The sequence below is a fragment of the Hemicordylus capensis genome, chromosome 4 (assembly GCF_027244095.1).
Source record: "Hemicordylus capensis ecotype Gifberg chromosome 4, rHemCap1.1.pri, whole genome shotgun sequence".
Taxonomy (NCBI): Eukaryota; Metazoa; Chordata; class Lepidosauria; order Squamata; family Cordylidae; genus Hemicordylus; species Hemicordylus capensis.
In genome coordinates, this window is record NC_069660.1 from 175885483 (window position 1) to 175913322 (window position 27840).

General features: G+C 47.4%; 1 protein-coding gene across 6 annotated transcripts; it reads right to left on the reverse strand.

Annotated features, from left to right (window-relative positions):
* Positions 1–10864: 10864 nt before the first annotated feature.
* LOC128325171 (zinc finger BED domain-containing protein 4-like) lies at positions 10865–26086 on the reverse strand. 6 transcript variants are annotated; one of them, XR_008307296.1, is made up of 4 exons: positions 25838–26086; positions 24679–24821; positions 14372–14981; positions 10865–11963 (listed from the first exon to the last, which is right to left on the reverse strand). XR_008307296.1 is itself a non-coding variant. In XM_053250679.1 (3 exons), the coding sequence occupies exon 3, from the start codon at positions 21771–21773 to the stop codon at positions 19962–19964; it is 1812 nt and encodes a 603-aa protein (XP_053106654.1). In that variant the 5' UTR covers positions 21774–23288; positions 24703–24821; positions 25838–26086; the 3' UTR covers positions 17550–19961. The 6 variants fall into 6 exon arrangements, 1 of the variants encoding a protein (XP_053106654.1); XR_008307294.1 differs by lacking the exon at positions 24679–24821; XR_008307295.1 differs by lacking the exon at positions 25838–26086 and having other exon boundaries at positions 24631–24689.
* Between the last annotated feature and the right edge of the window lie 1754 nt (positions 26087–27840).

Below are 27840 nucleotides of genomic sequence, written 5' to 3' on the forward strand. Positions count from 1 at the left end.
AGCAGTATAGCAAAGATTTAAACTAAACCACATTAATAGTTTCTTACAAACTGGCAGATTTAAACAAACTGACTAACCCAAGATAAACACAACACGTAAAGGGGACTAGCCCACATACAAAAAACAAAACAGCTTTACTCAGTTTGATATGGAAAAATAAAACTCAAGTACAAGAACTACGAAAGAGTAAAACATGAACACTAACTCACAGTGGTTTACAAGGCACAATACACAACAGCTTAGCTATTCAGTGAAGAAAAAGTCATATTGTTTAAGTCATATTGTATCTGTTGTCCATTACCACAGTTGCATGGACTAATTAGTAAAATAGCTAGTCATGAATGACACACAATGAAGCTAATTCAACCCTTACAATGCAGGTTTACAAGGTACAAAGACTTTATTACTAAGACGGAATGAGCTATCCATGGTAAAACCAAGTAAAAATGTGAATGCAACAAAAATACATTGCTGACCATACAGAAATTATATTGATGCTATAAAATAAAGGTCCTCAATGCTGCTTTGGTATTTTTATGTTTGATAAATGTTCACCCATCCTCTTTTTTTTTAGAGTTCTAGTAGTTTTACCAACATAAAATAAATGACAGGAACAATGAACAACATAGTATAGTGACAGTATACACAATTTCTACAAGGAAAACATCCTTGGGGGAGAGTAGATCCAAATATTGGAATGTACTGTTTTATGGAAAGGGAGGTATCGCTTCAGACAAGCCAATTAGAAATGTTTCTTGTATGACTAAAGGAAATGATAGGTTCAGACTGACAGCCAGGAATATCCGAGACCAAACTGCCTTTGTAAGCCTGGTGGCTATATGGTTAAATGAAAGAGTACATACTACTTTGCTGCAATTATCAGAACTAGATTTCTGATGCATACATGTCTCATTGATGAGTGGCTCTAACTCCAGCTTGTGTAACTGATAGGGGGCAGGGGCGTAAATACTATTAGGCAAGGGGAGGTGGTTGCCTGGGGGCCCCACTGCCTTGGGGGGCCCCCCAGAGACACCTCACATGACTCCCCATTGCCCCCTGCCCAGTCCCAGGTCCCCTCAGCCACTTGCCCTGTTCGCCCTCTCTCCCGCTTGTTCTCCTGGCAGGCAATCTAAGCATTAGGCAAGCTGCCTGCAAAGAACTCCTTTTCTCCCTGCCAATCAGCTGGTGGGCGGGGCTTCCAGGGAGGCCTCCGTGTAGGCCTCAGTGAAGCCTGAACTGGAGTAGGCTTGCAGGGAGGCCCCAAGGAAGGAAGGAAGCAGGCAGTGGCAGGCAGGCAGAGTGGCCCCCACAGCTCTCTGCAGCAGACCTTCTGCCCAGCCCAGCATTTGCCAGGTAGAATGTGAAGTCCTTTTTGTGGTCACACACACCCACCCATATATAGGGATCTGCTTGCCATAAAGCTTTGATAGGGAGTGGGGAGAGACAGAGAAGTCTCTGAATATTTAATTTAAAACAGCTGGGAAAATTTGCTGGCTTAAAAAAAAACTATCTAAAAAGTCCTATAAGTGGCTTGTTTCATGACAGAAAATTATAAAAACTTCTGAAATAAACAATATTGTATGTATTTATTCATTCATCCTCTATAATAAAAGCCTAAGTGTGCGCCTGTGTCAAATGCCTGCCGTGCGTCCGTGTCTCCCTTGGCTGTTCTGGGCATGCGCTCCGCGCATGCCCAGAACACGCCGAGGGAGACATGACCGCGGCAACCAGGCAGCCATGATGGCCGGGAGAAGAAGTGGCGGCCGAGGAGAAGCGGCCGCCGCGAAGCCAGGCGGGGGGAAGAGGCGGCGGGGGAAGCTGGCCAAGGCCTTTTTGCATTCATGTTGTTGTTTGTATAAAAGAACATCTCTAGCTGTAACTCATTGTATTCAATGTGAAGCGTGAGCTGCATTGGGTACCTTGCTATCGCGAAGCAATAAAGCCTCTGATTGATTCCCTTGAGTCTGTTTGATTGGCTAAAATGCGGACCCAAGTCGAGCCGGGTATTCACATCAGAGCCGTGGCCGAGGCCTGGCCGCAACGCCGAAGACGGCCGGAGGGAAGAGGCGGCGGGGGAAGCTGGCCGAGGCGCAGAGGAGGACGGTACAGACGGCGGGGGCGGGCGGGACTCTTGGAGGCGGCGGCGGCGCAACTCTCCCCTACTAGTGCCCATTATTTCAACGGGCTAAAAAACACTTGTTCATTTATAAATGCACTTATGCTCAAGTTGTTTTGCAACCCAGAAGGTCTGAGTGAGAACTGTGAAGCATGTGTGGTGCTTTTATTTTATTTTATTTTTCTTGTGTGTGAACTGCTCCCCAATAACTCGCAGGGACTTCAATCTGGCCAACATGTGAATGCAGCACCTCCATTCCAGAGGAGATGTGTGTTAAAGGGCTTTAAAAGCCTCCTGTGAAAATCCTCCTGCCATCAAACTTTACTGAATTTGTTCAAAATTCTAAGAAAACATACATAGGCTCTCCCTGCATCGTTGAAAGTCTCCTTTGCTAATCTGCAGTGAGGGTCCCATTTTAATAATTAGTGTTTCTAGTGTGTTCTAGGCATTAAAAGTAGCACAAATATATAGTATTCAATATATATCACTATATATTGTGAAGTGTGTGTGTGTGTATTCACTGAAATGTATTTCTAGGCAGCATACTTATTTTGAAATATCAGACTTAAATCCTTGGGGGCCTGGGGTGTGCGGAGGCCCTGGACTTGGGGGGTGAGGATTTCAAAATCTCATCTCTGGGCCCACTCCAACCTTGCTATGCCCCTGCTCCCCTAGCCCGATTTTGCCTGATCATGAGAATAGCCCCATTATATTTTGTTGTTAGGATACTAATTGTTTTAATTCATGACCTAAGACTGCTTATGTTCAGCAGCATCATGTTTCTTTTTCTTTATGTTACTTGTAGGACAGATTCACAGCCACTTGATTCATCCACTTGATTGCTGCAACCAACACATCTTGTCCAAGGCATACTAGAATTCTGTGAATTCTATTCACACAATGCAGAACACAATGGCAAATTGTATTTATGTATGCTTTTATTTAAAGAGATTTTTAAGCTACAAAGAGGGATTTAAAGGGATTTTTAAGCAGTCAAATTTCCAGGTGATTTACAAAGGGGTGGTTGTGGAATAACAGAGCAATGCAATTACAATTTTAAAATACAAATGTCCAAAAAACAATTAAAACTGCAGTTCAAATTTTAAAAATCAGGGAGAATAACATGTATTTGCCTGGCACAAAAAGAATAATAAGATGCACACCAGGTAAGTCTCCCTGGGAAGGGAATTCCATAGGTGGAATTCAGCTGAGAAGATCCTCTCTCCAGTCACCACCTGCCCTACCTCAGATAATGGGGGCACTTTGCGGAAAGCCTATGAAGTTGATCTCAGGATATGGGCTGGTTGATGTGGAAGAAAAGATATACTGATTGAACCAGTAAACACAACTATACCAGTTACAATCCTATATGTGTTTCCAGAAGTGAAACAAATTTGGCAGAAGAATTCTTTTTTAAAAAGAAAAGTGAATTTGTTTGCAGGAAGTCAAATGTGTCTTTAGTAGTGCCTGTATCAATCATTTCTAAAATAGTTTGCTGACCCACCAATATAGGTTCTCTTAGATGATCATTTACCTCCTCACAGTTAGCAATACTGCTGACCCTGCACTTGTGAACACCACTCTCTAATTTAGTGAGGTATCTCTGTTTGTGGTTCAGGTTTCATTTCATGAGCAGATTTTCTAAAATAACAATCAGCTTTCATATGCCCCCTTTCCCCACATTTGAAGCATTTTGTATCACTGTCTTTTCTCCTTAGAAAAGGTTTCTGAACCCCAAACTTTTCATTGGTAAAGGATTTTTCCTGTTTACTTACTAGTTTTTCTGTTGAACCAGAGCAGTTTGACTTTCTGTTTACCTCAGATTTGCCATATCTAAAAGACGATTCTTCCCTATTAAGCACCAATTGATCAGCTAAGTTGCTCTCTAACTGTTTCTGTTGCCAAGTCTTTTATTTTTATTTTCTGGTGCCAAATCTTATTTTTATTTTAACTGCTTCTGGTGCCAAATATTTTATTTTTATTTATACTCTTGGCGTTGCTGACAATCAAATCGAGCATTCACAATTAATTCAGCCATTTTATCCAGGGTGTCTACTCTTCTTCAACAAATGCAATAACTGGGTACAAATTCAATATAAGACTTCCGTGGTTTAGGCTGCAGTTTTCCTTAAAAATTCAGGTCCTATTTTACATCTTTTGTATACAGCTTGTTTGAACTCATCATATGATGTAGCCTGTCCTCCATGAATCTGTCTAAGCCCTTTTTAAAGCCATCACAGCTTCTGGCTATCACCACATCCCATAGCAAGGAATTCCATAGATTAATTATGCACTGTGTGAAAAAGTACTTCCGCTTGTCTGTCCTAAATTTCCCAACCTTCAGTTTCATGGGTGTTGGACTTCCTTGACAATTCTCCACTCACATATATGTTGAATTGGATCACATGATGGTCACGGCTACTCTGGTTCTAGTGTTGTGAGAGTGGGAGAACAATTTCTCTCTATCTACCCTCTCAACTCCATGCATAATTTTATACACTTAGATCATGTATCTCCTTAGTCGCCTCTTTTCCAAGGTGAAGAGCCCCAGATGCTGTAGCCTTGCCTCATAAGGAAAGTGCTCCAGGCCCCTGATCATTTTGGTTTCCCTCTTCTGCACCTTTTCCAGTTCTACAGTATCCTTCTTAAGATATGGTGACCAAAGCTGTACACAGTACTCAAGATGTGGCCACACCATAGATTTGTATAAGAGCATTATAATATTAGAAGTTTTCTTCTCAATCCCCCTCCTAATGATTTCTAGCATGGAATTAGCTTTTCTCACAGCTGCCACGCACTGAGATGGCACTTTCAATGAGCTGTCCACCACAATCCCAAAATCTCTTTCCTGGTCAGTCACCAACAGCTCAGATCCCATCAGTATATAGGTGAAGTTGGTGGGTTTTTGCCCCAATGTGCATCTCTTTACACTTGCCAACATTGAACTGAATTTGCCACTTTGTCACCCACTCACCCAGTTTGGAGATATCTTTTTGGAGTTCCTCACAATCTGTTGTGGATTTCACTACCCTAAATAGTTTAGTGTCATCTGGAAATTTGGCCACTTCACTGGTCATCCACTGAACATCTAGATCGTTTATGAACAAATTAAAGAGCACTGGTCCCAGTATTGATCCCTGGGGGACCCCACTTCCTACCTCCCTCCATTGTGAAAACTGCCCATTTATTCCTACGCTCTGTTTCCTGTCCTTCAACCAGTTACCGATCCACACATGAACCTGTCCCCTTATTCCATGACTGCTAAGTTTACTCAAGAGCCTTTGATGGGGAACTTTATCAAAAGCTTTTTGGAAGTCTAAGTATACTATGTCAATGAGATCACCTTTTATCCACATGCTTGTTGACTCTCTCAAAGAACTCCAAAAGGCTAGTGAAGCAAGACTTTCCCTTGCAGAAGCCATGCTGGTTCTCCTTCGACAAGGCCTGTTCTTCTTTATGCTTAACCATTTTGTCCTTAAGTATGTTTTCCAACAATTTACTCAGCACTGAAGATAAGGTGACTGGCCAGTAATTTCCTGGATTCTGCCTGGATCCCTTCTTGAAAATTGGAGTCACATTGGCTACTTTCCATTCCTCTGGTACAGAGCCTGATTGTAGGGATAAGTTATATATTTTTGCTAGGAGATTGGCAATTTCATATTTGAGTTCCTTCAGAACTCTTGGGTAGATGCCATCTGGCCCTGACTATTTGTTAATTTTTAGCTTTTTAAGACTGTTTAGTGTTGGAAATTCTCTGTGGTGAGAGAATCGCTTTCTCAATATAGCAGAGTGCACAGAGGCACAAACACAGCGGTAGATAAGTTAGGCATGCGTGTGTGCTGAGAGTAAAGTAACTTGGAGCCAATTCATAGTTTCAAATCAATATAAAAGGCATTTATTAAGGAACTCCATTCTAGATAGGAAAGTGAGGATTTAGGATCTCTAATCTATCTATCTAAGTGGATGCAGATGGATTCTCCATCTTCTCTGCACATATGGTGCAGGGCAAGAGACTTGCCATGTTGCAAGGTAAACGGCCAGGTAGCAAGAGAGAGAGAAGGAGGAAGGAAATTGAATCCCCTGAGATTAGCAATCTACATTTCAAAGGGATAGCATCAGGGCAGTGGAGAAGGGATGACAAATATCTTGACCCTCTAGCCCTCTGACTTACTAGTCTGTCCTCCACTGTCTGAGGCAAGAGACAGCGCAAAGTCCTTTAACTTTCCAACATTTAGAACATCCTCCCTTGTCACATCTAATTCACCCAATTCCTCAGCCACTAAACCTGAAAAACTCAATTCTGGAGAGGGTATATGGTCAGTGCCGTGAAGACAGATGCAAAGAACTCATTCAGCTTCTCTGCAATCTCCTTACCCTCCTGACTAATCTCTTTCACACCCTCATCATCGGAGGGTCCAACCGCCTCCCTGGCAGGTTTTCTATGTCTGATATATTTAAATAAGTTTTTGTTATTCCCCTTGACACTTCTAGCTATATGCTCCTCAAACTCTCTCTTTGCACCACTTACTGTGTCCTTGCATTTCTTTTGCCAGAGTTTATGTTCCTTCCTGTTTTCTTCATTTGGGCAGGACTTCCATTTTCTGAAGGAAGTCTTCTTCCCTTTTAGAGCTTCCCTGACTTGTTAACCATGCTGGCATCCTCCTGGACTTGGTGGTACCTTTCCTCCTTCTTGTTATATATTCCAACTATGCTTCTAGTACTGTGGTTTTAAATTAGTTCCATGCCTTCTGGAGTGATTTGACCCACCTGACTTTCCCTTTCAACTTCCTTTTTACCATTCCCCTCATTTTTGAGAAGTTTCCTCTTCTGAAGTCCAACACATCAGTGTTGGACTTTCTTGACAATTCACCACTCACATATATGCTGAATTGGATCACACTATGGTCACTGCTACCCAATGGTTCTGCAATTCTGACATCTCGCACCAGATCCTGAGCACCACACAGGATTAAATTCAAAGTCACCATCTCTCTGGTTGGTTCCGCAACTACCTGTTCTAAGGCACAGTCATTTAGCACATCTAGAAATCTGGACTCTCTGTCATTACCTGTATGTGAATTTACCCAGGCTATGTGTGGGTAGTTGAAGTCGCCCATTATTACTGCCCTGTCTCTCTTTGACACCTCTCTTGTTTGTCCAACTCCAGGTCACTCTCAGCGCTTTGATCCAGAGGGCGTTAACACGTCCCTAGTAACACATTTCCTTTCAGTCCTTGTAATGTTAGCTATAATGATTCTGTGGAGGACTCTGGTCCACCTAGGTTTTCGAACTTATTGGAATCTATCCCTTTGATATACAGTGCCACTCCTCCCCCAACCCTCCCCTCCCTGACCCTTCTATAGAGTTTATATCCAGGAATAATTGTGTCCCACTGGTTCTCACCACTCCACCAGGTTTCTGTTACACCCACTATATCTATGTTTTCATTAGTAACCAAGTACTCTAGCTCACGCATCTTGGCTCGGAGGCTTCTGGCATTGGTATGCAGACCCCTATATGCCAGGTCCCTCACCAGGTGTTGGCATGTGCTTTCCCTCTTACCATCATTTGACCTGTTTGGCAAGCTGTCCTGTGTTTCCTTCTGCTCAACTCCTGGCTCTACTCTGTCCTCTTCTGGTTATCCAGACATAAAGAAGTGGTGTGAGAGGCACAGGCTATTCCATCCACTCTTGCCTTTGGTGCTGCTTCTTTAAACTTCCCTGCGCATCAGCAGAGAAGCAAGGAGAGTGGCTATTGAAACTTCGCAACCAGCCCCGTGATCTGATAAGCTTTATTGCCCCTGGTGGCGCAGTGGTAAAACTGCCGCCCTGTAACCAGAAGGTTACAAGTTCGATCCTGACCAGGGGCTCAAGGTTGACTCAGCCTTCCATCCTTCCGAGGTCGGTAAAATGAGTACCCAGAATGTTGGGGGCAATATGCTAAATCATTGTAAACCACTTAGAGAGCTCCGGCTATAAAGCGGTATATAAATGTAAGTGCTATTGCTATTGCTATTGCTGCCACCAATTGGCAGAGGCGTATCTAGGGAAAATAGCGCCCAGGGCAAGCACTGAAATTGTGCCCCCTGTCCAAACATCTGACACCCATATTTCAGATAACTTTACCATAATATCAGCTCAAAAATACAAGTCAAGCTCATTAATCTTTTAATATTTCAAAAACTATTTAGCAGTGGACGTAGCCAGACCAAAAAATGCTGGAAAATTACAAATTTCAGTATGCTGGGGCTTATGAAATACACAAATACTATGTGGAGGTGTACTTGGAAAACTAAACAGAAGTGCCTGTCTAATTCTCTACTACTACTACTACTACTATTATTATTATTATTATTATTAATTCGATTTCTAGACCGCCCTTCCAAAAATGGCTCAGGGCGGTTTACAAAGAGAAATAAAACAAATAAGATGGCTCCCTGTCCCCAAAGGGCTCACATTCTAAAAAGAAACATAGGACACACACCAGCAACAGTCACTGGAAGTACTGTGCTGGGGGTGGATAGGGCCAGTTACTCTCCCTCTGTTAAATAAAGAGAATCACCACGGTAAAAGGTGCCTCTTTATCCAGTTAGCAGGGGTAAGCATTGTAAGTAATGCACTATGCATTGTAGCATCACTATTACATAAGTTTTAAAAATAAATGGAGAATTTGACTTTTCCCAGATACTCTGAAAATAATTAAAGGATATGCAGAGTAAACTGTGTCACTGCTTGGAATATATTCTAGTATTTCAGAAACTACCAATACTTAATACTAAGGATTAAGGGCCTTAATATACTAAGGCCATTTGAGCATGTGTGGTGGCCATTTTGTTTTCAGCAGCCATTTTTTAAAAAATTTAATTTTAAAAAATGGCTTCCCCCCTTCAAGTGGTGCCCGGGGCACGTGCCCTGCCTGCCCCACCCTAGATATGCCACTGCCAATTGGAATTGTTTGTTTTTCCTGGCTGTCTGCACTAAACAGCCTACCAGTTCTCCATCCCTCTCTCTCTAGGTAGAGTGTTGTGACATCTAAGGGATACAGAGTACTCAAGAATTGAATCAAAGGTGCAGTTTTTACTTGAAAGGAGGGGGGGCAGTTCAAACAATAGCATTTGTAGTGTTTTAAGAACAATAACCATAAGAGTAAGGAGAAAAATGATAATGGGATAAGCACATGCCGTGATTATCTTCTATTCTATGCTGGCCCAAATAGAATCTCACCAGCAGCTCTTAGTCAGCCTGTCTCTCTGCTCGGCACTGCTTTGTCTGATCTTGCTGTTGTCTTTTCCTCTGGTTGTTCTGAGAGTGATCCAATTCTTCTGTGCAATGTTCAGCTCTCTTCTTTAGGCCCATTCACATGTGATGTTCAGCACTGGTACGACGAGTGTACAGTATACACAGGTACAGATTTGTACACAGGCACTGTCATTCACATGTTACATTGAATGCAGGTGCAGAATTACACTTCCTTTCTGTACCAAGGGCCTGTATCCAGGTTCACTATATCCAGGAACTCAGTCACATCTGTACCACACATCTGTACACTCATACAGCATAACATCTGAATTGGGCTTTTGTGAATCAACTGCTCTTACTGCTTCCTAGCTGTAGCTGTTCCAGTTCTCCTTTTTTATCCCCGAAACTGCCCACCTCCTCTGGATTAGCCAATCATGGCAAATACAAACCAGATGGAACATAATGACCTCCAGACAGAAAAAACAAACCTGAGATGGATAAAAGGCCAAGTTTGCTTAACCTTTTGTAGAAGGAACTCTAACATGAGATGGGGGTCAGGCCGCCATTTTAAACATATCAAAATGAAGAACAAGCACACGTACAACAAAATGGAGGTTTGGGCCATATCCTCCACAGAAATAAAAAAAGGATATTGTGGGGGCTGTGTCAAAGGCTTTGTAGAAGAAATCAAGACACACAACAATGGCTGCAGCATCTCCATGCTCTACTAAACTAGGAACTCCGTTGAAAAAGGAGGGGAGATTACTCTGGCATGACTTGTTCTTGACACATTCATGCTGGCTCCTATTAGTAATCACCAGATTCTTTCTTTCTGCAGTGCTCACAGTCTTCTGATAATATTTGCCCATTTAAACATTCAGCAAAACCAGGCAGTTACGTTTTAGAAGACTGTGTCACTTCAAGCTGCAGGTGTGTGATTTGTGTGATCCTCCCCACGAAAGGTCACCACACAGAGAAAGATAACAATTTAGGGAAATGATTACATTGAACCAAGGGTGCACATCACCCCAGCCAATTGAGGAGTTCCCCCCACAATTTACTGTCCCCTCACCGCCAAACTTAACAACCCGTATCTACTCACAAAATGAATGCGTTGCTCGTCAAGCTTTCCCTCTGTCTGCACACCTGTGTTGGATCCTTCTCCCCAACATGCTAGGTTTCCACACCCAGAAAGTTCCCTTAAAATTATTATTTTAAAATCCCATCTTCAACCTGCAGCCTGGATGCAGAGCTTTGCCACTGAATTGTGTGAGTGTATGAACCAGCCTCTTCTTTGGAGGATTTGGAGGGTAGGGCTGGCTCCCAGAGTGCTGCTAGGGCAGAATGAGCAATCCTGCTTCTCATGGATTTGTGGATCCTGCCTCTTTGCAAAGCTTATCTTTGTGGCTCTAGAGATCCTGCTCAGGCCTACTTGAGAACATCTTGCAAGAGCTCTGTCATGAGGTTCCTTTGCACCCATACCCCCAAATAAATGACACAACACAGGAAATGGATTAAAACTAGGGCGATAACTTTATTAACCTAGTTTCAACAGAGAGCTGCAATGTAGCCAAGCCACAGTGGAGCTGCCACCCCTAGGGTGCAGCACCGTATCCCCTCCTCTGACCTGCCATCATGGTGCTGGTGACCAAGGGGCTACTCTATTTAAAGGCACCGCTCCTAACATGGGCCAGATCAAAAACCCCTACCAGTGCAACAGTGTAGAGTAGGCAAAAAACCAGCCACCTCCAGGCCAATCTGGGTGGATGGGGAAAATTCCTACTCGGCCCCAAAAGGCGGCCAGCTAATCCCACACTGTTACCCAGTGGGGTGAGCGGATGCCAAGGTGTTCCTGCAGAAAGCCAGCAGAGGTTGGGGACTGCTTTCATTAGCATGTCCTCATCCCTCTGGATGGCCCTATGGACCGAGGATAAGGGATGTGCTCACATCATTTTGGCACCTCATTAGAGAGGCACCGAAACGATTCGCCTGGTTCAGATGTGCCGATTCAGGAACATCCCTACCAAGGATGCTGTCACAGCATGGTCCACTGTGTTTCCCAGGCTTGTTTCTTATACCCTGTCAGGAATGGATGCAAAAAACCAGCACCCCACACTGCATGCAGTGCTAGGAGAAGATGTGGTCTTGCACCCAGGCTCCGAATCAAGAGATGGGGCAGAGAGAAGAGTTGCAAACTCAGGCCACAACTATAGAAACTAGTTTGAAAGGAGTTCTGTAAATGAAGGTGTGGCTTCCACTCCTGGGGTGAAGCATTGCGGTGCAACCATGCCTCCCTGTTAAGGGGGTGGTTTTTGCCTCAGAGGTGAAGGCAAAACTCCTCTGAATGGAGAAGTATCCTCCCTTCCACACAGAAGGATCCTTTGGACTTCTCCCAACACCTTGAATAGACTTGAGGCTTTGGGGAACCTAGCCAGAAAGGGAATGGGAATCTGGTGCGGGCTTGATCTCCTCAACCTCTTCCTGCACACAATTCCTTTCACCCACGAGGGGAGATTTGTCAGTGTTGATGTGTACTGACCTGGCTGAGGTCGCCCTCTGCATTTACCTCGATAACAATGCCAAGTGGGATTCCGGGAAGTGCTCCTTTGCTGGTAGGATGGAGAGAGAAGGCAAAGATAACAAGTGTGAGCTTCAGATTGGCGGATCTGCTATGACTTAAATGTCATTTTCTCAATGACCCTCAGTTTCAACTACCTTGATTTCATGTTGATGTCTTTATCCAGTCCCCTGCCAAAGAGCTGCTGCCCAAAATGTGTTGGGTTTTCTTCATAAACACATGGGGTTCTGCACCAGCAGACTATATTAATTATTGCAGGGGTGGCCAACCTGAGGCTCTCTAGCTGTCATTGGACTACAACTCCCATCACCCCCGCTGCTGTTGTAGGGACTACAGTTCCAATAACCTCCTACCACAATACGTGGTGGCTGGAGATGATTGGACTACTGCTTCTATCATCCCCGGCTCCCATTTCTTATGATGGGGTGATGGGAGCTGTAGTCCCTCCACCAGCAGCTATGGATGATGAGAATTGTAGTCCAACAACAGCTGGAGAGTCTCAGGTGGGCCATCACTAGATCCTCTGTGGCTTTTCTCCTGGCTTTGGCTGTCTGCTGTGCTTACTGGGGGCTGCTGAGTAAGGGCATGGAGGCTGTGTCCCCCCCTTCCCCCCGCAAACTAACGCTCTTGTTAGGAAGGGAAACTTACAGCTTAATCGGAAGAGCGCGAAAGTGCCATTTTCTCTGAAGAGAAGGGAACTTGCTTAGCCCCTTCTCCCTGTGGCTGTAGCTGCTTCTCTTCCATGGTTGGCCAGAAGAGGTGCCAGTCAAGCTATCCTGTCTGATTGTTTCGGTACTCCCCTAAGCATTGCCCACCCCCTCACCCCAGGAGAAACAACTACCAGGCTGACTGCCACAGCCTGTATTTGATTGATTGATTGATTGACTTTTACATTTTTCCTCTGGGAGGTGGGCAGTGCTTGGGTAGACAGGATAGCTTGACGTTTGGGGTAGGAGGGATGCCCACCTGCCCTCCCCCCAGCTGTTGAGTGCCAGTGTCTGCTCTGCCCAAGTGCCACCTGGAGCTCCTGGTCAGACTCCCCCAAACAATCAGAAGATGGCTTCCCATCTTCCCTGGCCAATCGGGGAAGACAGGAGGCTGCAGTAGGAGGAAGGAGGGGTTGAAGCAAGCTCCCTTCTTCTCAGAGAAAATGGCTGTCTGTGGTTCTTCTGAGGAAGCTGTACAGATTGCTTCTTAGCAAGTGTCTGCATGGGCTTGGTTGCTCCCCTCAAGCCCCTTCTGACTGTTCCTGCCCAGTGAGCCTTTCCCCTCCTGTTGCCCAGTGAGGTTCTCTTTTTCTTGTACCCTCCCCCCCGCCCACAAGACACTTCCCCCCTTCTCTTGCCAAGTAGGTTCCCCCCCTTCTTCCTTCCCCTCCCTCACCACCCCTTTCCCCTTCTTTTGCCTGGCCAGTAGTATTTCTGTTTAGAGATTTAGCCATGTGCTTCCTATAAGAAAACACTCAGGCTCAAGCTTGTTCAGCTGCCAGGAGTTAGTTGCGCAGGTCAGGCTGGGCGCTTTCCAGATTAACCCTTATCACAGTGCCACTACGGATCTGCAAAGTGTGCTACTGTATTGCCTGTGCATTGACATCACAGTCTCTGTGCTATCAGCAAGGTGTCATTCACATTTCCAATGCCTTCTTTCGGATTTTATTGCTTTCTTACAGTCCTGAAACATGGTAAAAAAATTGCAGTATTTTTCCATTTTAGGGAGTTTGGGGCAAACTAGAAAAGACTGCTGCCCCTGCTGGTAGACTTGAGCAACACCCTTTCATTACGTTGTCAAATCGATCCCAAGCTGAAGCATTTTACGGAGGTTGTAACTGTAATCTGGAAAGCGCCCAGCAGTGGAAAGGTGCTTGCACTGGCCCTGAATGGGGTGCTTTATCTTCCCAGAAATTGGGGGAAGTCCCACTTTGGAATTAATAACTGGGATCTACTGAAATGAATTACAAGAATGCGCCACACCCTGCAAGGGGTCCGATGGGCTGCACACCACCCCAGAGGGTCCTAACAAAGCGCAGTTTGAATATAAAAGATAGAAACATTTTAAATATATATGAAATGAAAGGCTTACCATCAACCTAAGACCCCCCACCTTATATATAAATGGAAGCAGTGGAGGACAGCACACCAGTGTCCCATGGAGTCCAGTAGGGCTGCCCCACCTCCACTGGCACTCTCCCCTCCCAAGCTCCCCATCCATCCTGGCTTGGTCCAGCTCTTGTCTTCTCCAGCCCTCCACAGAATTAGAGCTGGGATGCAGCCAATCCCTTCTGCATAGCCCCTTTGTTCCCTAGACACACCCACATCCAAGACTTCTTAGGATCCATCCCCAAATCAGGTTCACCATGAATTTGCACCCAAATTGGGGAAAACGGGGAAAGGAACTGAGCAATTCAAAAACAAAAATACAAAACCAGTAACTGATACTGACTTTAACCATGGTTCAGGAGTGAGGCAAGTCCTTGGGTAAAATAGCGTTGATCTCAACAGCATTTTCCACTCTTGGGATGCTCCATCTAGAGCTGCCCCACCCTCCTGAGATCTGCATTTCTCTTGCATTCACTGGCTGTAGTTACTTCTACAGGAGTTCTCCTCGTTTATTGGCGAGCCATTTAATCCCTACCCTGAGGGAAATCAAGGGCGGGGGCAGGACTAAACTGTGGCCAGTTGCAGGAAGGAGGCAGGACTGGCCCAGAGCTGGAGGGGGGGTGCAGAAGTGGGGGTGCGGGACAGCCCCGGTTCTGGCTGCAGAAGGGGTGTGTGGGACAGCCCCGGTTCCGGCTGCAGAAGGGGGGTGCGGGACAGCCCCGGTTCCGGCTGCAGAAGGGGGTGGGTGGGACTGTCCTGGTTCTGGCTGCAGAAGTGGGGAGGTCCTCCTGAAATGCCAGCCTCTCATCATTATCTCCTGAAATACCAAAGTTAATATATAGACTATTCTTATTTCTGAACTAGTGCTATTCAATGGTGTCAAATTTCATTTTGAAGTGGATAATGGGATTTTCCTCAGGGCAGGGAAGTAGTATATGGGCAGCCTGGTCCTTCTGGCATATATGTAGGAAAATGACAAAACAGAGAAAGCTTTTGATTACATCTAGGTACTATCCATTATTACAATCTAAGCAGTTTCTCAAATAAAACCAAGATCAAATACCAAAATAAAACAGCAACCAATTAGGGACAGACTTACACAATTTAACATATCAGCTGAAATGATGAAGCAGAAAAGGTCTACAGTACTTAGACACTGGGAAAACTGTCCCTCTTTCTAGGACTCTCACTCACCACTTTCAGCATTACATCTGTGGACCTGCTACTTAAATGACTTATTTTCTTAATGACGTTTAGTTTTAACTAGGGATGTGCAGAACACCCAGGAAAAGGTTCGCTGTGAAACAGGGCATTTCAAGCAGTTCATTCTCACCAGAGAACACCCTACAAAAAGGGGTCTTCTTTGAGATTAACCCAGAACCAACCAGTTTTGTGGCAAGTGGGTTTGCTGTTTTGAGCAGCGATTGTGGGTGCCATTTTGGAGGGCTGTTTTAGTGTTTTCCCCTTTCTTGTTGGTTTTCTGGCATTGCCTTCCAATTGGCTTGTGATCTCCTTGTTCCTTGGTTGGCTTGTCATCATACAAAATCAAGTGTTGTCAGGGGCCACTGTGCTCCCACTGGCTGGGGGGAGGGAGGGGGAGCCAAAAGGAGGGAGTTTCAAAGTGTATTTAAGGGGCTGCTCGACAGAGAGAGCCACACTCTTAGAGGATATCAGAGGAGGAAGACTGCAGCAGAGCAGAGAGTGGTGGCAGAGAGACTGTGCCAGTGTCTGTCTTGCTCTCTTTTTATTTTCCTTACCAGCTGCTTATTTTACTATTATTTTAAAAATTGTACCAGCAGCCCTAGTGGTAGTGGGTTTAACTGGGTGCTGCTGTGGGTTTAAATTCTGTTTCTTTGTGGCTCCCCCCCCCCTCCACTTCTGACATGTAACAGCCCTCAGTGCCTTTGATAACAAGGATGCTGAGAGTTCTCCCCACCTTCCCCTTTGGCAGCCCCTTGCTGTCTGCTGCTGTGTGCTTGGGCAATTTTTGTTTTTGTAAGCTGTGGTTGCCCAACCTGCCAGCCTCTCTCTTTTCCCCAGGTGTCTCCAGGATTTATTTATGTTATTTTGCAAGCTTTTTCTTTTAGTGTTTGGGTGGATGGGTGCCCAACTGCCCACCCCACTAGCTGTTAGGTGCCAGTTTCTGCTCAGCCCAAGTGCTGCCTGGAGCTCCTGGTCAAGAAGAAGACGCCGAGTCATGTAGCCCCCAAACAACCAGAAGACAGAATATCTTATCTGGCACCTTTTCTGACCTATCAGGGAAGACAGGAGGCTACAGCAGGAGGAAGGAGAGCTTCTCCCTTCTTCTCAGAGAAAATGGCGGTTTTTGGTTCTTCTGAGGAAGCTGTAAAGATTAGGGGTGTGCATTTCGGGTTTTCGATGATTCGGCTCGGGACCCGAGCTGAATCACCCTTGTTCTGTTCTGTGCCCAAATTTTGCTGACCCGAATCACCCCCGATTCGTTTCGGATTCGGATTTAATCTGAATCTGAATCGATTCGGATCAGCAAAAAGGACCCTGGAGCCAAAAGAGTGGGGTGGGGTGGTAGTGCCTAATGGGTGTAGGCTGCCACCCCAATTTCAGGGGGGTGGGACAAAGGGCTGATTTTTTGTGAATTTCTGAAGTTTTTGTGTCTTTGGGGCAGATGGGGGGGCAGAAAGTGGATCTGCCCCAAAAGAGTGGGGTGGGATGGTGGTGCCTAATGGGTGTAGGCTGCCACCCCAATTTCAGGGGGGTGGGACAAAGGGCTGATTTTTTGTGAATTTCTGAAGTTTTTGTGTCTTTGGGGCAGATGGGGGGGGCAGAAAGTGGATCTGCCCCAAAAGAGTGGGGTGGAGTGGTAGTGCCTAATGGGTGTAGGCTGCCACCCCAATTTCAGGGGGGTGGGAGAAAGGGCTGATTTTTTGTGAATTTCTGAGGGTTTTCTTAGGTGCAGAGTGCTAGATTCATTTATTCATTCATCAAGCAGCATAGTACTCTCAACTCTAAATGACCCTAACACTCTCACTTTCTCTCACTCTCTCCTTTATTACTATGACGAGTATGGGAATGAATCAATCTAGCACTCTGCTGCACCCAAGAAAACCCTCAGAAATTCACAAAAAATCAGCCCTTTGTCTGATCCCCCTGAAATTGGGGTGGCAGCCTACACCCATTAGGCACTACCACCCCACCCCACTCTTTTGGGGCAGATCCACTTTCTGCCCCCCCATCTGCCCCAAAGACACAAAAACTTCAGAAATTCACAAAAAATCAGCCCTTTGTCCCACCCCCCTGAAATTGGGGTGGCAGCCTACACCCATTAGGCACCACCACCCCACCCCACTCTTTTGGGGCAGATACACTTTCTGCCCCCCCATCTGCCCCAAAGACACAAAAACTTCAGAAATTCACAAAAAATCAGCCCTCTGTCCCACCCCCCTGAAATTGGGGTGGGAGCCTACACCCATTAGGCACCACCACCCCACCCCACTCTTTTGGGGCAGATCCACTTTCTGCCCCCCCATCTGCCCCAAAGACAAAAAACTTCAGAAATTCACAAAAAATCAGCCCTCTGTCCCACCCCCCTGAAATTGGGGTGGCAGCCTACACCCATTAGGCACTACCACCATGCCCCACCCCACTCTGCTGCCCCATATCCCACTCCAAGTCCAGCAACAGTGCCCTGCCCTGAACCTCACCTCATCCAAACTTTTTTGGCCCACTACAGTAAACAGCCAGGCACAGCCAGGAGGGAACACGCATAGCATGTGGAGGACGCACGCAAGACAACAACACTCCGCAAGTGGAGCAGCAAGGCTTGGCAAGTTGTTGTTGCCCCCTCCTAGCCCACACAGCTTTGAAGAGTAACGGATGATGATGGCAGATAAGAGAATGGCAGCACGCACATGTCTCTGGACATTTCTTTTCCTGTCTGACTCTGTGGCATGAGATCGCCGCATCTATGTATGGGCAAGCACAATCTTCAAATAAAATGCTGTCAATCAACTCTCAAACATGACCCGATCTTCATTTGGAAACATAATACATCTCCCCACACACACGCACAGGCACAGTGAATTGCACCTGTCCTGTCCTTTACCAGGCCCCACGCGGCCACACCACACCACACCACATCACACAACAACACCACACACCACAAAGAGGTCTCTGCAACAAAGCAAGCTAGAATTTGCAGGCTTTTTCGGATTGCATCCCAATGCATACCGCAGATACTGGGCAGAAAGACTGTGTGCAATCACATGATACAACATTACCACTAGTTTGGAGTCTAGATGCCTTTATTCCCCTGTGTGTGTGCACTGTGCGGGTGTGCTGCTCACTCACTCTGCAAGAGGGTTAGGGCTGAAAGGGCTGTGTTGCCTCAGGTTGCAATGTGTGCTCTCTCTGTCTGCGTGAGACAGACATTTGTGTGAGGGCTGCACCAGCATCAAGCTCATCATTGGCGACACAGCTTTTTGGGGGGAGGGGAGGGGAGGGGAGGGGAGGGGAGGGGAGGGGGGGTGCATGTGTGTGTGTGTGTGCCGCTTCAGGCACAGCAGTAGTACTACTCCCATTGTGGCCAGAAAAAGCAGGCAGCAGCAGAGCAGACCATCTCACTCAGCGGCGGCGGCAACAACCTAATAGCTCAGTAGACCAAGGCAAACCACATATTTGGATTTGAACAGAGGAGAGCATGAAGGTTAAGAAAGAACATCACCTGACCAGCAAGCCAAAATCAGAAATAAGCACATCACATAGAGAAACGCAGCAGACAGACGTTTTTTAGATTTCAGCTTCAATGCAATTGTTCATGGGAGGAAGCAATGATGACAGTTTTAGCAGGCAAGCAAAAGCTAGCAATTAGCAGCAAGCCCTCTCAGTGACAGTGTGTGTGCCCCCCTCGCCAGGAGGCACAGGCCCATTGCACAGAGGCACTACTCTCCCCCAGGGATGTCCCTTCCAATCCTGACTGTGCCCCCCCCACACGCACATGCAGCAGCCTGTCTCTGAGGTTGTGGATGGATGGTGCGCTGCCCTACGGCCCAGCCTTCAGCACTGGGCAAGTGGGTGCTCCCAGCATCGGGGGGGGGGCACCACAGATTTCTTCTGCAGAGACAGCGACTACAGCTCCCATTGTCCCTAGTCTTGATGGTGGCCAGCCATCGGGACAGTGGGAAATGGGAGTTGTAGTCTCTCTCTGCCACATCTGTGGTAACCCCTCCCTCATGCTGGGAGCACTCACCTGGCAGTCCACCATCCCAGGCTGACAGTGCAGCGGTGCCTGTGTATGCATGCGTGTCTGGATGTGCCAGCAGCACTAAGGGGCATGTTTTAGTGGCAGGGTGGTCTTAGAGGGATGGACTGTGACACATCTTCTGGCCGGGATGAACTGCCGTGGCGTGGGAGGCGCTGCATGGGGGGGGGTGACGCGAGTCACTCGCCCTCCACGGCCAGTTCAGGGTAGCCCAGCAGGGGGAGGTTGGCCTTCAAGAAGATGAGCTGCTCGACCAACTCAGCATCCAGGCGTGAGCGCAGAGGAGTCACCACGTCCCCGGCCATGGAGAACAACCTCTCGCTCGAGACGCTGGTTGGCGGGCAAGAGAGAAACCGGACAGCAACGGACGCCAAGTCCGGCCAGACTTTGCAACGCGTTGCCCAAAAGGGGAACGGCTCACTCTCCTCGTCTTCCGTCGCCTCCTCCAGGTACTGCAGAACAGTCTGCTCAGCACGGCTGGGGCGAGGGACAGGCTCCTCCCATCTCCCCGGCATGAGACTAGCATAGCCCCTGAGCCACCGGGTGGTGGTTCGAGGTCGCACTGGCTGCTCTGCTGGTCCCACTGCCAGAGAAACCACGCCGCTGGACTGGGAAGAAGTGGGGGGGTGGCAGTGCTGCTGCTGCTGCTGCTGGGGGTGGGATGCGCAGTGCCAGCCTGCGACCAAGACCCCTCCTCCTAGTCGTCGTCTGCTGCATCACCTATCCCTAGCCTCCTTTCCTCTTCACGCTTCACGTGTTCGACCAGGAGGTCCCTCCACCTGGGCAGCTCGCCAGGAGGCACAGCGCTGCCCTTCATCCTTGGGTCACAAATGCATGCCAGGACATGCCATGCAGATGCAGCCCATGGTGTCTTGAGCCGCTCAACTACCCCAGTCCTCAACCGACCTGCCAGGGCAATCGCAACCCCAGTGGTCAGAGTGGTCTGGAGATCGCTCATTGCCTTTTCCAGGAGAATAGCAGTGGGCAAAGCCAGGCTCAGCGTGGCGGTCTGAGTACACAAGTCGTTCGTAGCAGAATAGAACGGCTCTAGTACTAAGACCAGCTCGCGGATCACCGGCCAGTCATCATAGAGAGACTTGCACAGATCCAAGCAACCACGCGTCCCCAGGCTGTTGAGTGCTCCCTCTTGCTCATGCATGCGCCGGAGCAAGAGAAAAGTGGAGTTCCACCGGGTAGGAACATCCTGGGGGATTTGGTGTTCAGGCAGGCCCAGCTCGATCTGTCTGGCCTTGAGCTGGCGCCTTGCCTTTTCACTCCGGTGGAAGTGGCCCGCTACCTGGCTGCAACACTCCACCAGGGCGGCCACGGGAGCAGCAGGATTCTGACCTAAACTACTAGAAGAGCCCCGAACACGCTGGTGCTCCTTGGCCTTCTTTGGCGCCTCCTTGAGGCCAAGCACACCCTTCACTACGAGGTTCAAGGTGTGCGCAGCGCAAGCGATGTTCACACCGTAAACCCACCTAGCAGCCTTGGTGATGTTGGCTGCGTTGTCCGTCACCACGAAGCCTCGGCGGAGGGTTGGCTCCCCAGCCAGCCACGCCCCCACCTGCCGCTCCATGACGGCAGCCAACTCATCTGAAGTGTGGTCTGTGTCCATCGCCTCCACATGCAACACTGCCCAAGAAGGCGTGCATGCATGGGAGGAGCTGGATACAGCACCAGCAGCGCCAGATGCCCCCTCACCCCCATGCCCCCACCAATGGGCTGTCAGGGACATGAAGGCAGTGTGCAGCCCACTGCGGCTAGTCCAGATATCCGCAGTGAAATGCACACTGGTGTTTGGCCCAGCTGCACGCAGCTTGGCCAACACGGCCCCCCTGCACGCACGGTACAGGGAGGGGACCACCCTCCTGCTGAAAGTGGTCCTTAAGGGGATCTTGTACTCCGGAGAAAGCAGCTGGAGCAGACGCCGGAAGCCGACATTGTCGACAATGGAGAACGGCTGGTCATCAAGAGTGATCATCTCACCAATGGCCCGAGTCACGAGATGAGGCTTTGGACGATCAGACCGCTTCCCAAGAGATTGCACCCACTGATGATCGGTCAGCTTTTCCTGCCTGTGGGCAGGAGCCGCTGGCCGCTTGCTGCTGCTGTCACTACTACTGCTTCTGCTACCAGGTGAGGCACCAGGCCTACTGCCAGTGCCAGCAGAGGTCTCCACACCTGGGTGCCGCCGACGCATGTGCGACCACAGCCCCGAGGTTGTGAAGTGCATAGGGTCCCTGCCTCTGCTGACCAGTGCCTTGCAGTGGGTGCACACAGCATGGGTGGGATCACCAGGGCTAAGCTCAAAGTGATCCCAGACCACACTGCCAGACTCCCCAGTGACACGAGGTCGCTTTGTTGGTGGAACTTTTGCTGGTTCCTTCTCGGGCATACCACCACCGATGCCCTCAGCGCTGGCATGGGAAGGCCCAGGGGCAGGAGAAGATCTTCCCTCCTCCTGAGCCCCCTCAGATGCCAGACTGAGCCCCCCACCAACCCCCATAGTGACCGTTTGGGGGGTCCGCAAGGTGGATCTGGCTGGACTGCCAACCTCCTCCACCAGCACCACCTCCTCAGCTGCCACAGGAAGATCTTCTTCCCTGGCAATCTTGGAGGCCCCCCCCCACTAAATCCTGCCTGGCCGCAGGCCCTGGCATAGGGCCAGGCTGACCCGAGCAGAAGTCAAGCCTGCGCGCCGAAGCAGGGCCGGGGGTGACTTGAGGAGTAGGCCCCTCTTGCCGCCCCCTGCCACGACCAGCTGTAGGGAAGACAAGCCTCCCACTTACTTGCGCCCTCCCTTTTCCTGCTGTCCTCCCAACCATTGCTTTTTAAAACTTTTTTAAAAATTTCAAAATGTGAAGAAGGGGTAGTTGTCTCAGGGGGCAGCAGGTATACTAGAGGGCCAGAAAAACAGTGGATGTGCTGCGGCGCCGGTGACATTACAATGCCTCCTTGCTTAAGGCTTGTTGTTGTTGGCACAAATGCTGTTGCTGCAAGATCCCAGTCAGAAGTTGCCGTGCAATGAATGTATCACGACACAGCCAGTCACAGAGGGACTGGGAGACAGTGGGAGTTACTTGATGCGCGATACAACAGAAGCAGGCTGTGCAACAAAAAAATATAAAAATTAAAAATTAAGATACTAGCTCAGCTGCTGTGCAGTGCACAGGTGCAGGAGGAGTTATTTAAGGCTGGAGCCTTGCGCACACAGTGTGCAGTGCACTTAGTCAGTAGAAGTGAAAGTAAGTTTAGTTATATTATCTTTCTCTGACTGTTGGTCACTTTGAATGGAATGGACTGGAGAATTTATTTGTTGCAAGTAACTTGTGTTGTTGTTATCTAATGTATCGAACGCACTCCACCACAGGGGAAAGTTACTCTCTCTGTGGTCTGAAAGTAACACGCAGTTACAAAAATGTTTCAAAAAATTATCTCTGTGTCAATTTCACAGGCAAACAAGATGGAAAAGTGGGCAGACTAGGCCCTTAAAAAATATTTCTGCAAAATACACGAAAGCAGCAACAGAAATATAAAGTTGCAGCACTACTAGGCCAGGCCACTCTTACAGTCTACTGCTACTCTACAGTTGAACCTCCTCCTAATAGCTAGCTACCGGAGAAGGCTACACACAAACCCTAGTTATTTAAAACCCTATTTATTTAAAACACTATTTATTTAAAACCCAATCTTACAACTATCACAACACTTTAAAACCCTATTTATTTAAAACACTATTTATTTAAAACCCAATCTTACAACTATCACACAACACTTATAGAGAAAAGTGAAAACCCCAAAAACCTAAAAACAGGGAAACATTAATAAACCCTAAACGCACAGTTAAAGGAACGGAACACTACAGATTAGAACGCCGTGTGTGACGTGCGTGTGTCTGTGTGTTGTGTGCGTGTGTAAAATATAAATGGCTGGGCCAATCTCACTCAGGTGTAGGCTTCTCCAACGCCGGGTCTCTGGCGTCCACCTCTGAGGGTCTGGTCTGGTGGTCACACAGGCGGGCCTGGAGTGCAGGCAGGCAGGCAGGGACAGGCAGCAGTGACTCTCCGCAGAAAAAAATTGCCAAAAAAAGTGGTTTGGCAAAAAATAGGGTGGGGGATTCAAAAGGAGAAAAAAACCCCTCCTTTCCCACCAAGGGCTGCAGGCTGGCAATGCTTGCAGCCAGTCAGATGTTTAAAAAAAAATCTAAAATCTATTCCTCTTCTCTGCACAAAAAAGGATTTAAAAAAATGAGAAGAGGTTTGCTCTGCAAGGAAGAGGTTTCCTTTCCTTAAAAAAAATCTCCCCCTCTTCTAGCCCCAACAAGGATTAAAAAATGAGCAGAGGGTTTGCCTCTGCAAGGCAGAGGTTTCTTTTTTAAAAAAAATCTCACCCTCTTTTAATCCAAAAATGGATTAAAAATTGAAAAGCGGTTTGCCCCTGAAAGGAAGAGGTTTCCTTAAAAAATAATAATTCTCCCCCTCTTCTAGCCCCAACAAGGATTTAAAAATGAGCAGTGGGAAACCTCTGCAAGGCAGAGGTTTCTTTAAAAAAACATTTCCACCCTCTTCTCTCTTTATTTAAAAACTTGCTTAAATAAAGCAGAAAACCAACCAACAAGGCAGAGCACTGGCGTAAATGCAGAAAAACAGCACCCACAAAAATCCAAAATCAAAATGGAGGCAAGACTTACTAAGCAAGGCAGCAGATCTCTCTCTTGTGTCTCTTCTCCCACGCAAGGCAGCAGAAAGGAAGAAAATGGCTACTGGTGGCCCCTTAAATACCCTCCTGCAAAGCCCTCCAAAAATCACCCCCACCCTTGACCCTACCTCCACCTGTACCTGGCCAATGGGAGGGTGTGATTTACTATCCAAACCTTATTTGGTCATTTTCCTCTGCAGGTAGGAACTTTTATTTTCAATGGAGGTGAATGGGAAATTTTTTTTGCATTGAAGTCAATGGAGAAAAAAAGGCGGGAAATTCAAAGAGCTGTCAGAATGAAAATGGAGGAGGAAGAAGAAGGCAATTCTGCAGCCACAAAATGGAGGCTGCAGACATGCCCACAGAGGTACGAATCACCCGAATTTTTTTTCACGAAATCGGGGTGATTCGGATCGGGCACAGAAAATTTCGGGGGTCCTCAGGGGTGATTCGGATCGGCTCCGAATCACCCAAAATTCATTGTTTCGGGCACAGAACGATCTGTGCCCGAAACGAAATGCACATCCCTAGTAAAGATCCCTCCTAAGCAAGTAACTGCATTGGCTTGGTTGCTCCCAAGCCCTCACTGACTGTTCCTGCCCAGTGGGCTTTTCTTCTCTTGTCATCCACCCCACAACCCAGCTATGTCTTTTCCCTTCTGTTACCCAGTTAGGGTCTCTTTTTCTTGTACCCGCTCCCCTCCCCAGATACACCTCTTCTCTTCTTGACTACTACACCTTCTTTCCTTGCCGGATCCCGCTTTATCTTTACGCATCTTGACCTTACACCAGATTGATCAAAGGAAACACCACTTGTCCCCCAAATCTTTCATGGTCCTGTTTTGGTGCCTCTGTTTCTATAGATAGAGGGGAAAAACAGATACATCCAGTTGTGTAAGCAGTTAACTCACAGTTCCCGGGAATGGGTGATGTGCAGCCTGGCACACAAGCAGGGAGGAGGGACTGTGTGACTTTGTAACTCTTTCCAGTCACACTCACGATCCACAAATATTACAAATGTTGATAGGCTATTTTCAACCAAAAAGGATTCTCAATGTGATTTACATTGCCAAAGGAATGAGAAGAGAGTTCCCTGTCCAGAAGGAAATTGGGACACAATCTATGCAGCAGCACAGCAGAGAGACCAGCAATAGCCCCAGAAGGATGCTATGTTGAGTTGATTAGGGGACAGTTGCTCCCCATCCTGCTAAATAGAAGAGAGTCACCACTTTACAAAGTGGTGCTTTGCTCAGTGGGCAGGGGTGAAGTCCAAACTGTGTGCCACAAGAAGGACTCACAGTAGCCACTTAATGGAGCAGCAGGGAAATGACTTGACTAGCAAGCCAGAGGTTGCCGGATCGAATCCCCGCTGGTATATTCCCCAGACTATGAGAAACATCTAGATCGGGCAGCAGTGATATAGGAGATGCTGAAAGGCATCGTCTCACACTGCACGGAGGATGGCAATGATAAACACCTACCAAAGACAACCACAAAGACACCAACTCGACGGCACACTTTACACCCCCACACATGACACCATCAACAGCCAAGGCATTGAATAGGGACAGTTGCTTCCCCCCCAACCTGCCCCACCACTAAATATGAAATTGAAAACTACCCACAAAGGTACCTCTTTGCCCAGTCAGCAGGGCTGATTTTGGCATAAGGGAGACCCTGGAAGGGAGACTGTGCTGGACTGAATAGAGACAATTGCTCTCCATGTGCCCAATAGAAGAGTCTTGACATTCAAAGGCAACTCTAGGCCCGGTAACAGGGGTCCCGCTATTAGCAGATAAAGCAAGTTTTATAGAAACCCCCTTAGTCTCCTCCAAAGGGAGTAGAGGGAGGGCAGGGCTCCCTTGAAACTCACCACTGGATGAAGTGGGCCACAGCACAGAAGAGAAGCCCCTTCCATCATGATGAGCACGACTCCCCTGGCAGGATGCTGAAAGTGCCCAGGAGTTGCCTGTTGGGGTCCTTGAAGCCTTTAACTGCATCTGGAGAGTAAACGTTCTGCTAACCCTGTCAGAGGAAAGCAGAGAAGAGAGGAAGCAGCTCCTCTCCCAGATCCCAGAAACTGCTTCAGAAAGAGCAGAAACTGACTCCCAAGAAACCTCTGAGCAGTTGACAGTTAAAAGGACAGTTAGGTGATGTCATAGAGGGTGATGTCAGAAAGAGAACTAAGAGTTTGAAAAAGACCAGTGAGGCTTGCTTAAAAAGCAGGTAGTTTCCCCAAAGCATTGAGAAACACAAGTATAAAATACAAATTTTAAAATATTGTATTTATTTATCATATCTTTATACCATCTGGGGCAGTTCATAAGTTAGCTCACTTGCACTTCAAACATATACGCATCCGCCATCTTGAACTGGGGTGGTTGATATCACAAATTACGCTGGTGAGGTGCCCCCCTATGGGTCCCTACAACTGAACTCAATTTGTTTTATATTGTTCCAGGCACTGCCAAGTTGAGAGAGAGAGAGACAGAGAGAGAGAGAACGCGCTGGGTGAGCACATAAGCCTACTGGAACGTAGGCTAAAAAGGGGGAATCTTGCAAGTTATGAACACTAAAATGTAAACATCCAGTTTTTAAAAATATGACAAATGGCAGATTTTTCATTTGTTCCTGATTTCTTTCCTATACGGTTAATAGATTTATTTATTTATTTATTCATTCATTCATTCATTCAATTCCTATACCGGCCCTCCAAAAAATGGTTCAGGGTGGTTTACACAGAGAAACAACCAACAAATAAGATGGACCCCTGTCCCCATAGGGCTCACAATATAAAAAGAAACAAAAGCTAGACACCAGCAACAGTCACTGGAGGTACTGTGCTGGGGGTGGATAGGGCCAGTTACTCTCCCCCTGCTAAATAAAGAGAATCCATGCTAAAAGGTGCCTCTTTGCCCAGTTATCAGGGGTTAGGGTTATAGATATAGATAGCCATTGACCAAGGTGTAACTTACCAGAGTACATGTGTAAGATTTGAGCCCTCTTCAGTCGCTACTGTACACAGCTACAGTGCACCCAGGTACAAAGGGTACAGGTATCCACCAGATACCCCCACCCACCCACTATGCCAACCTGCTCCATAGTGTGCTCTTCCCAAGTCCAGTATTTGTCTGCAGAGGCTTATGCGTTGCTATATCTGGGGGAGTTTCTTTCCATGGTCTGGAAAATCTGGCAGCCAGCATTCCAAATCATGGGCAGATGCTTTCCTTGGGTTTGGCATTTGTCTCTGTCTTCAAGGAGAGCCAGGGGTGTGGCTGTGCATGCCCATTGGCCAGCTGGAGGGCATAGCATAGGTCTAGAGGAGAGTATGGAATGTAGGCTCAAGTGCCAGCCCACCCTTCTGGTGTTGCTGGCAATGAGTCCCCCATTTTTAAAGTCCGCTGCTCCTTTTCCCACCACCCCACCTGTCCCAAGGCTCATGGACCACCACAGGAAGTGAGGGAGGGCTCCCTGGCACACTCACGTTTTCCTGAACCCAGGTACACAGCAGAAAAGGAGATTCTTACAACTTGGACTATAATACGGTAGCATAACAGGACTGTTTGTGACGGGGCTGGGCTAAGGCAGAGAAAGGGCCAGCGTGGTGTAGTGCTGGACTAGGACCGGACTAGGTGCTGGACTAAGTGCTGGACTAGGACCGGGGAGACCCAAGTTCAAATCCCCATTCAGCCATGAAACTAGCTGGGTGACTCTGGGCCAGTCACTTCTCTCTCAGCCTAACCTACTTCACAGGGTTGTTGTGAAAGAGAAACTCAAGTATGTAGTACACCGCTCTGGGCTCCTTGGAGGAAGAGTGGGATATAAATGTAAATATTATTATTATTATTATTATTATTATTATTATTATTATTATTA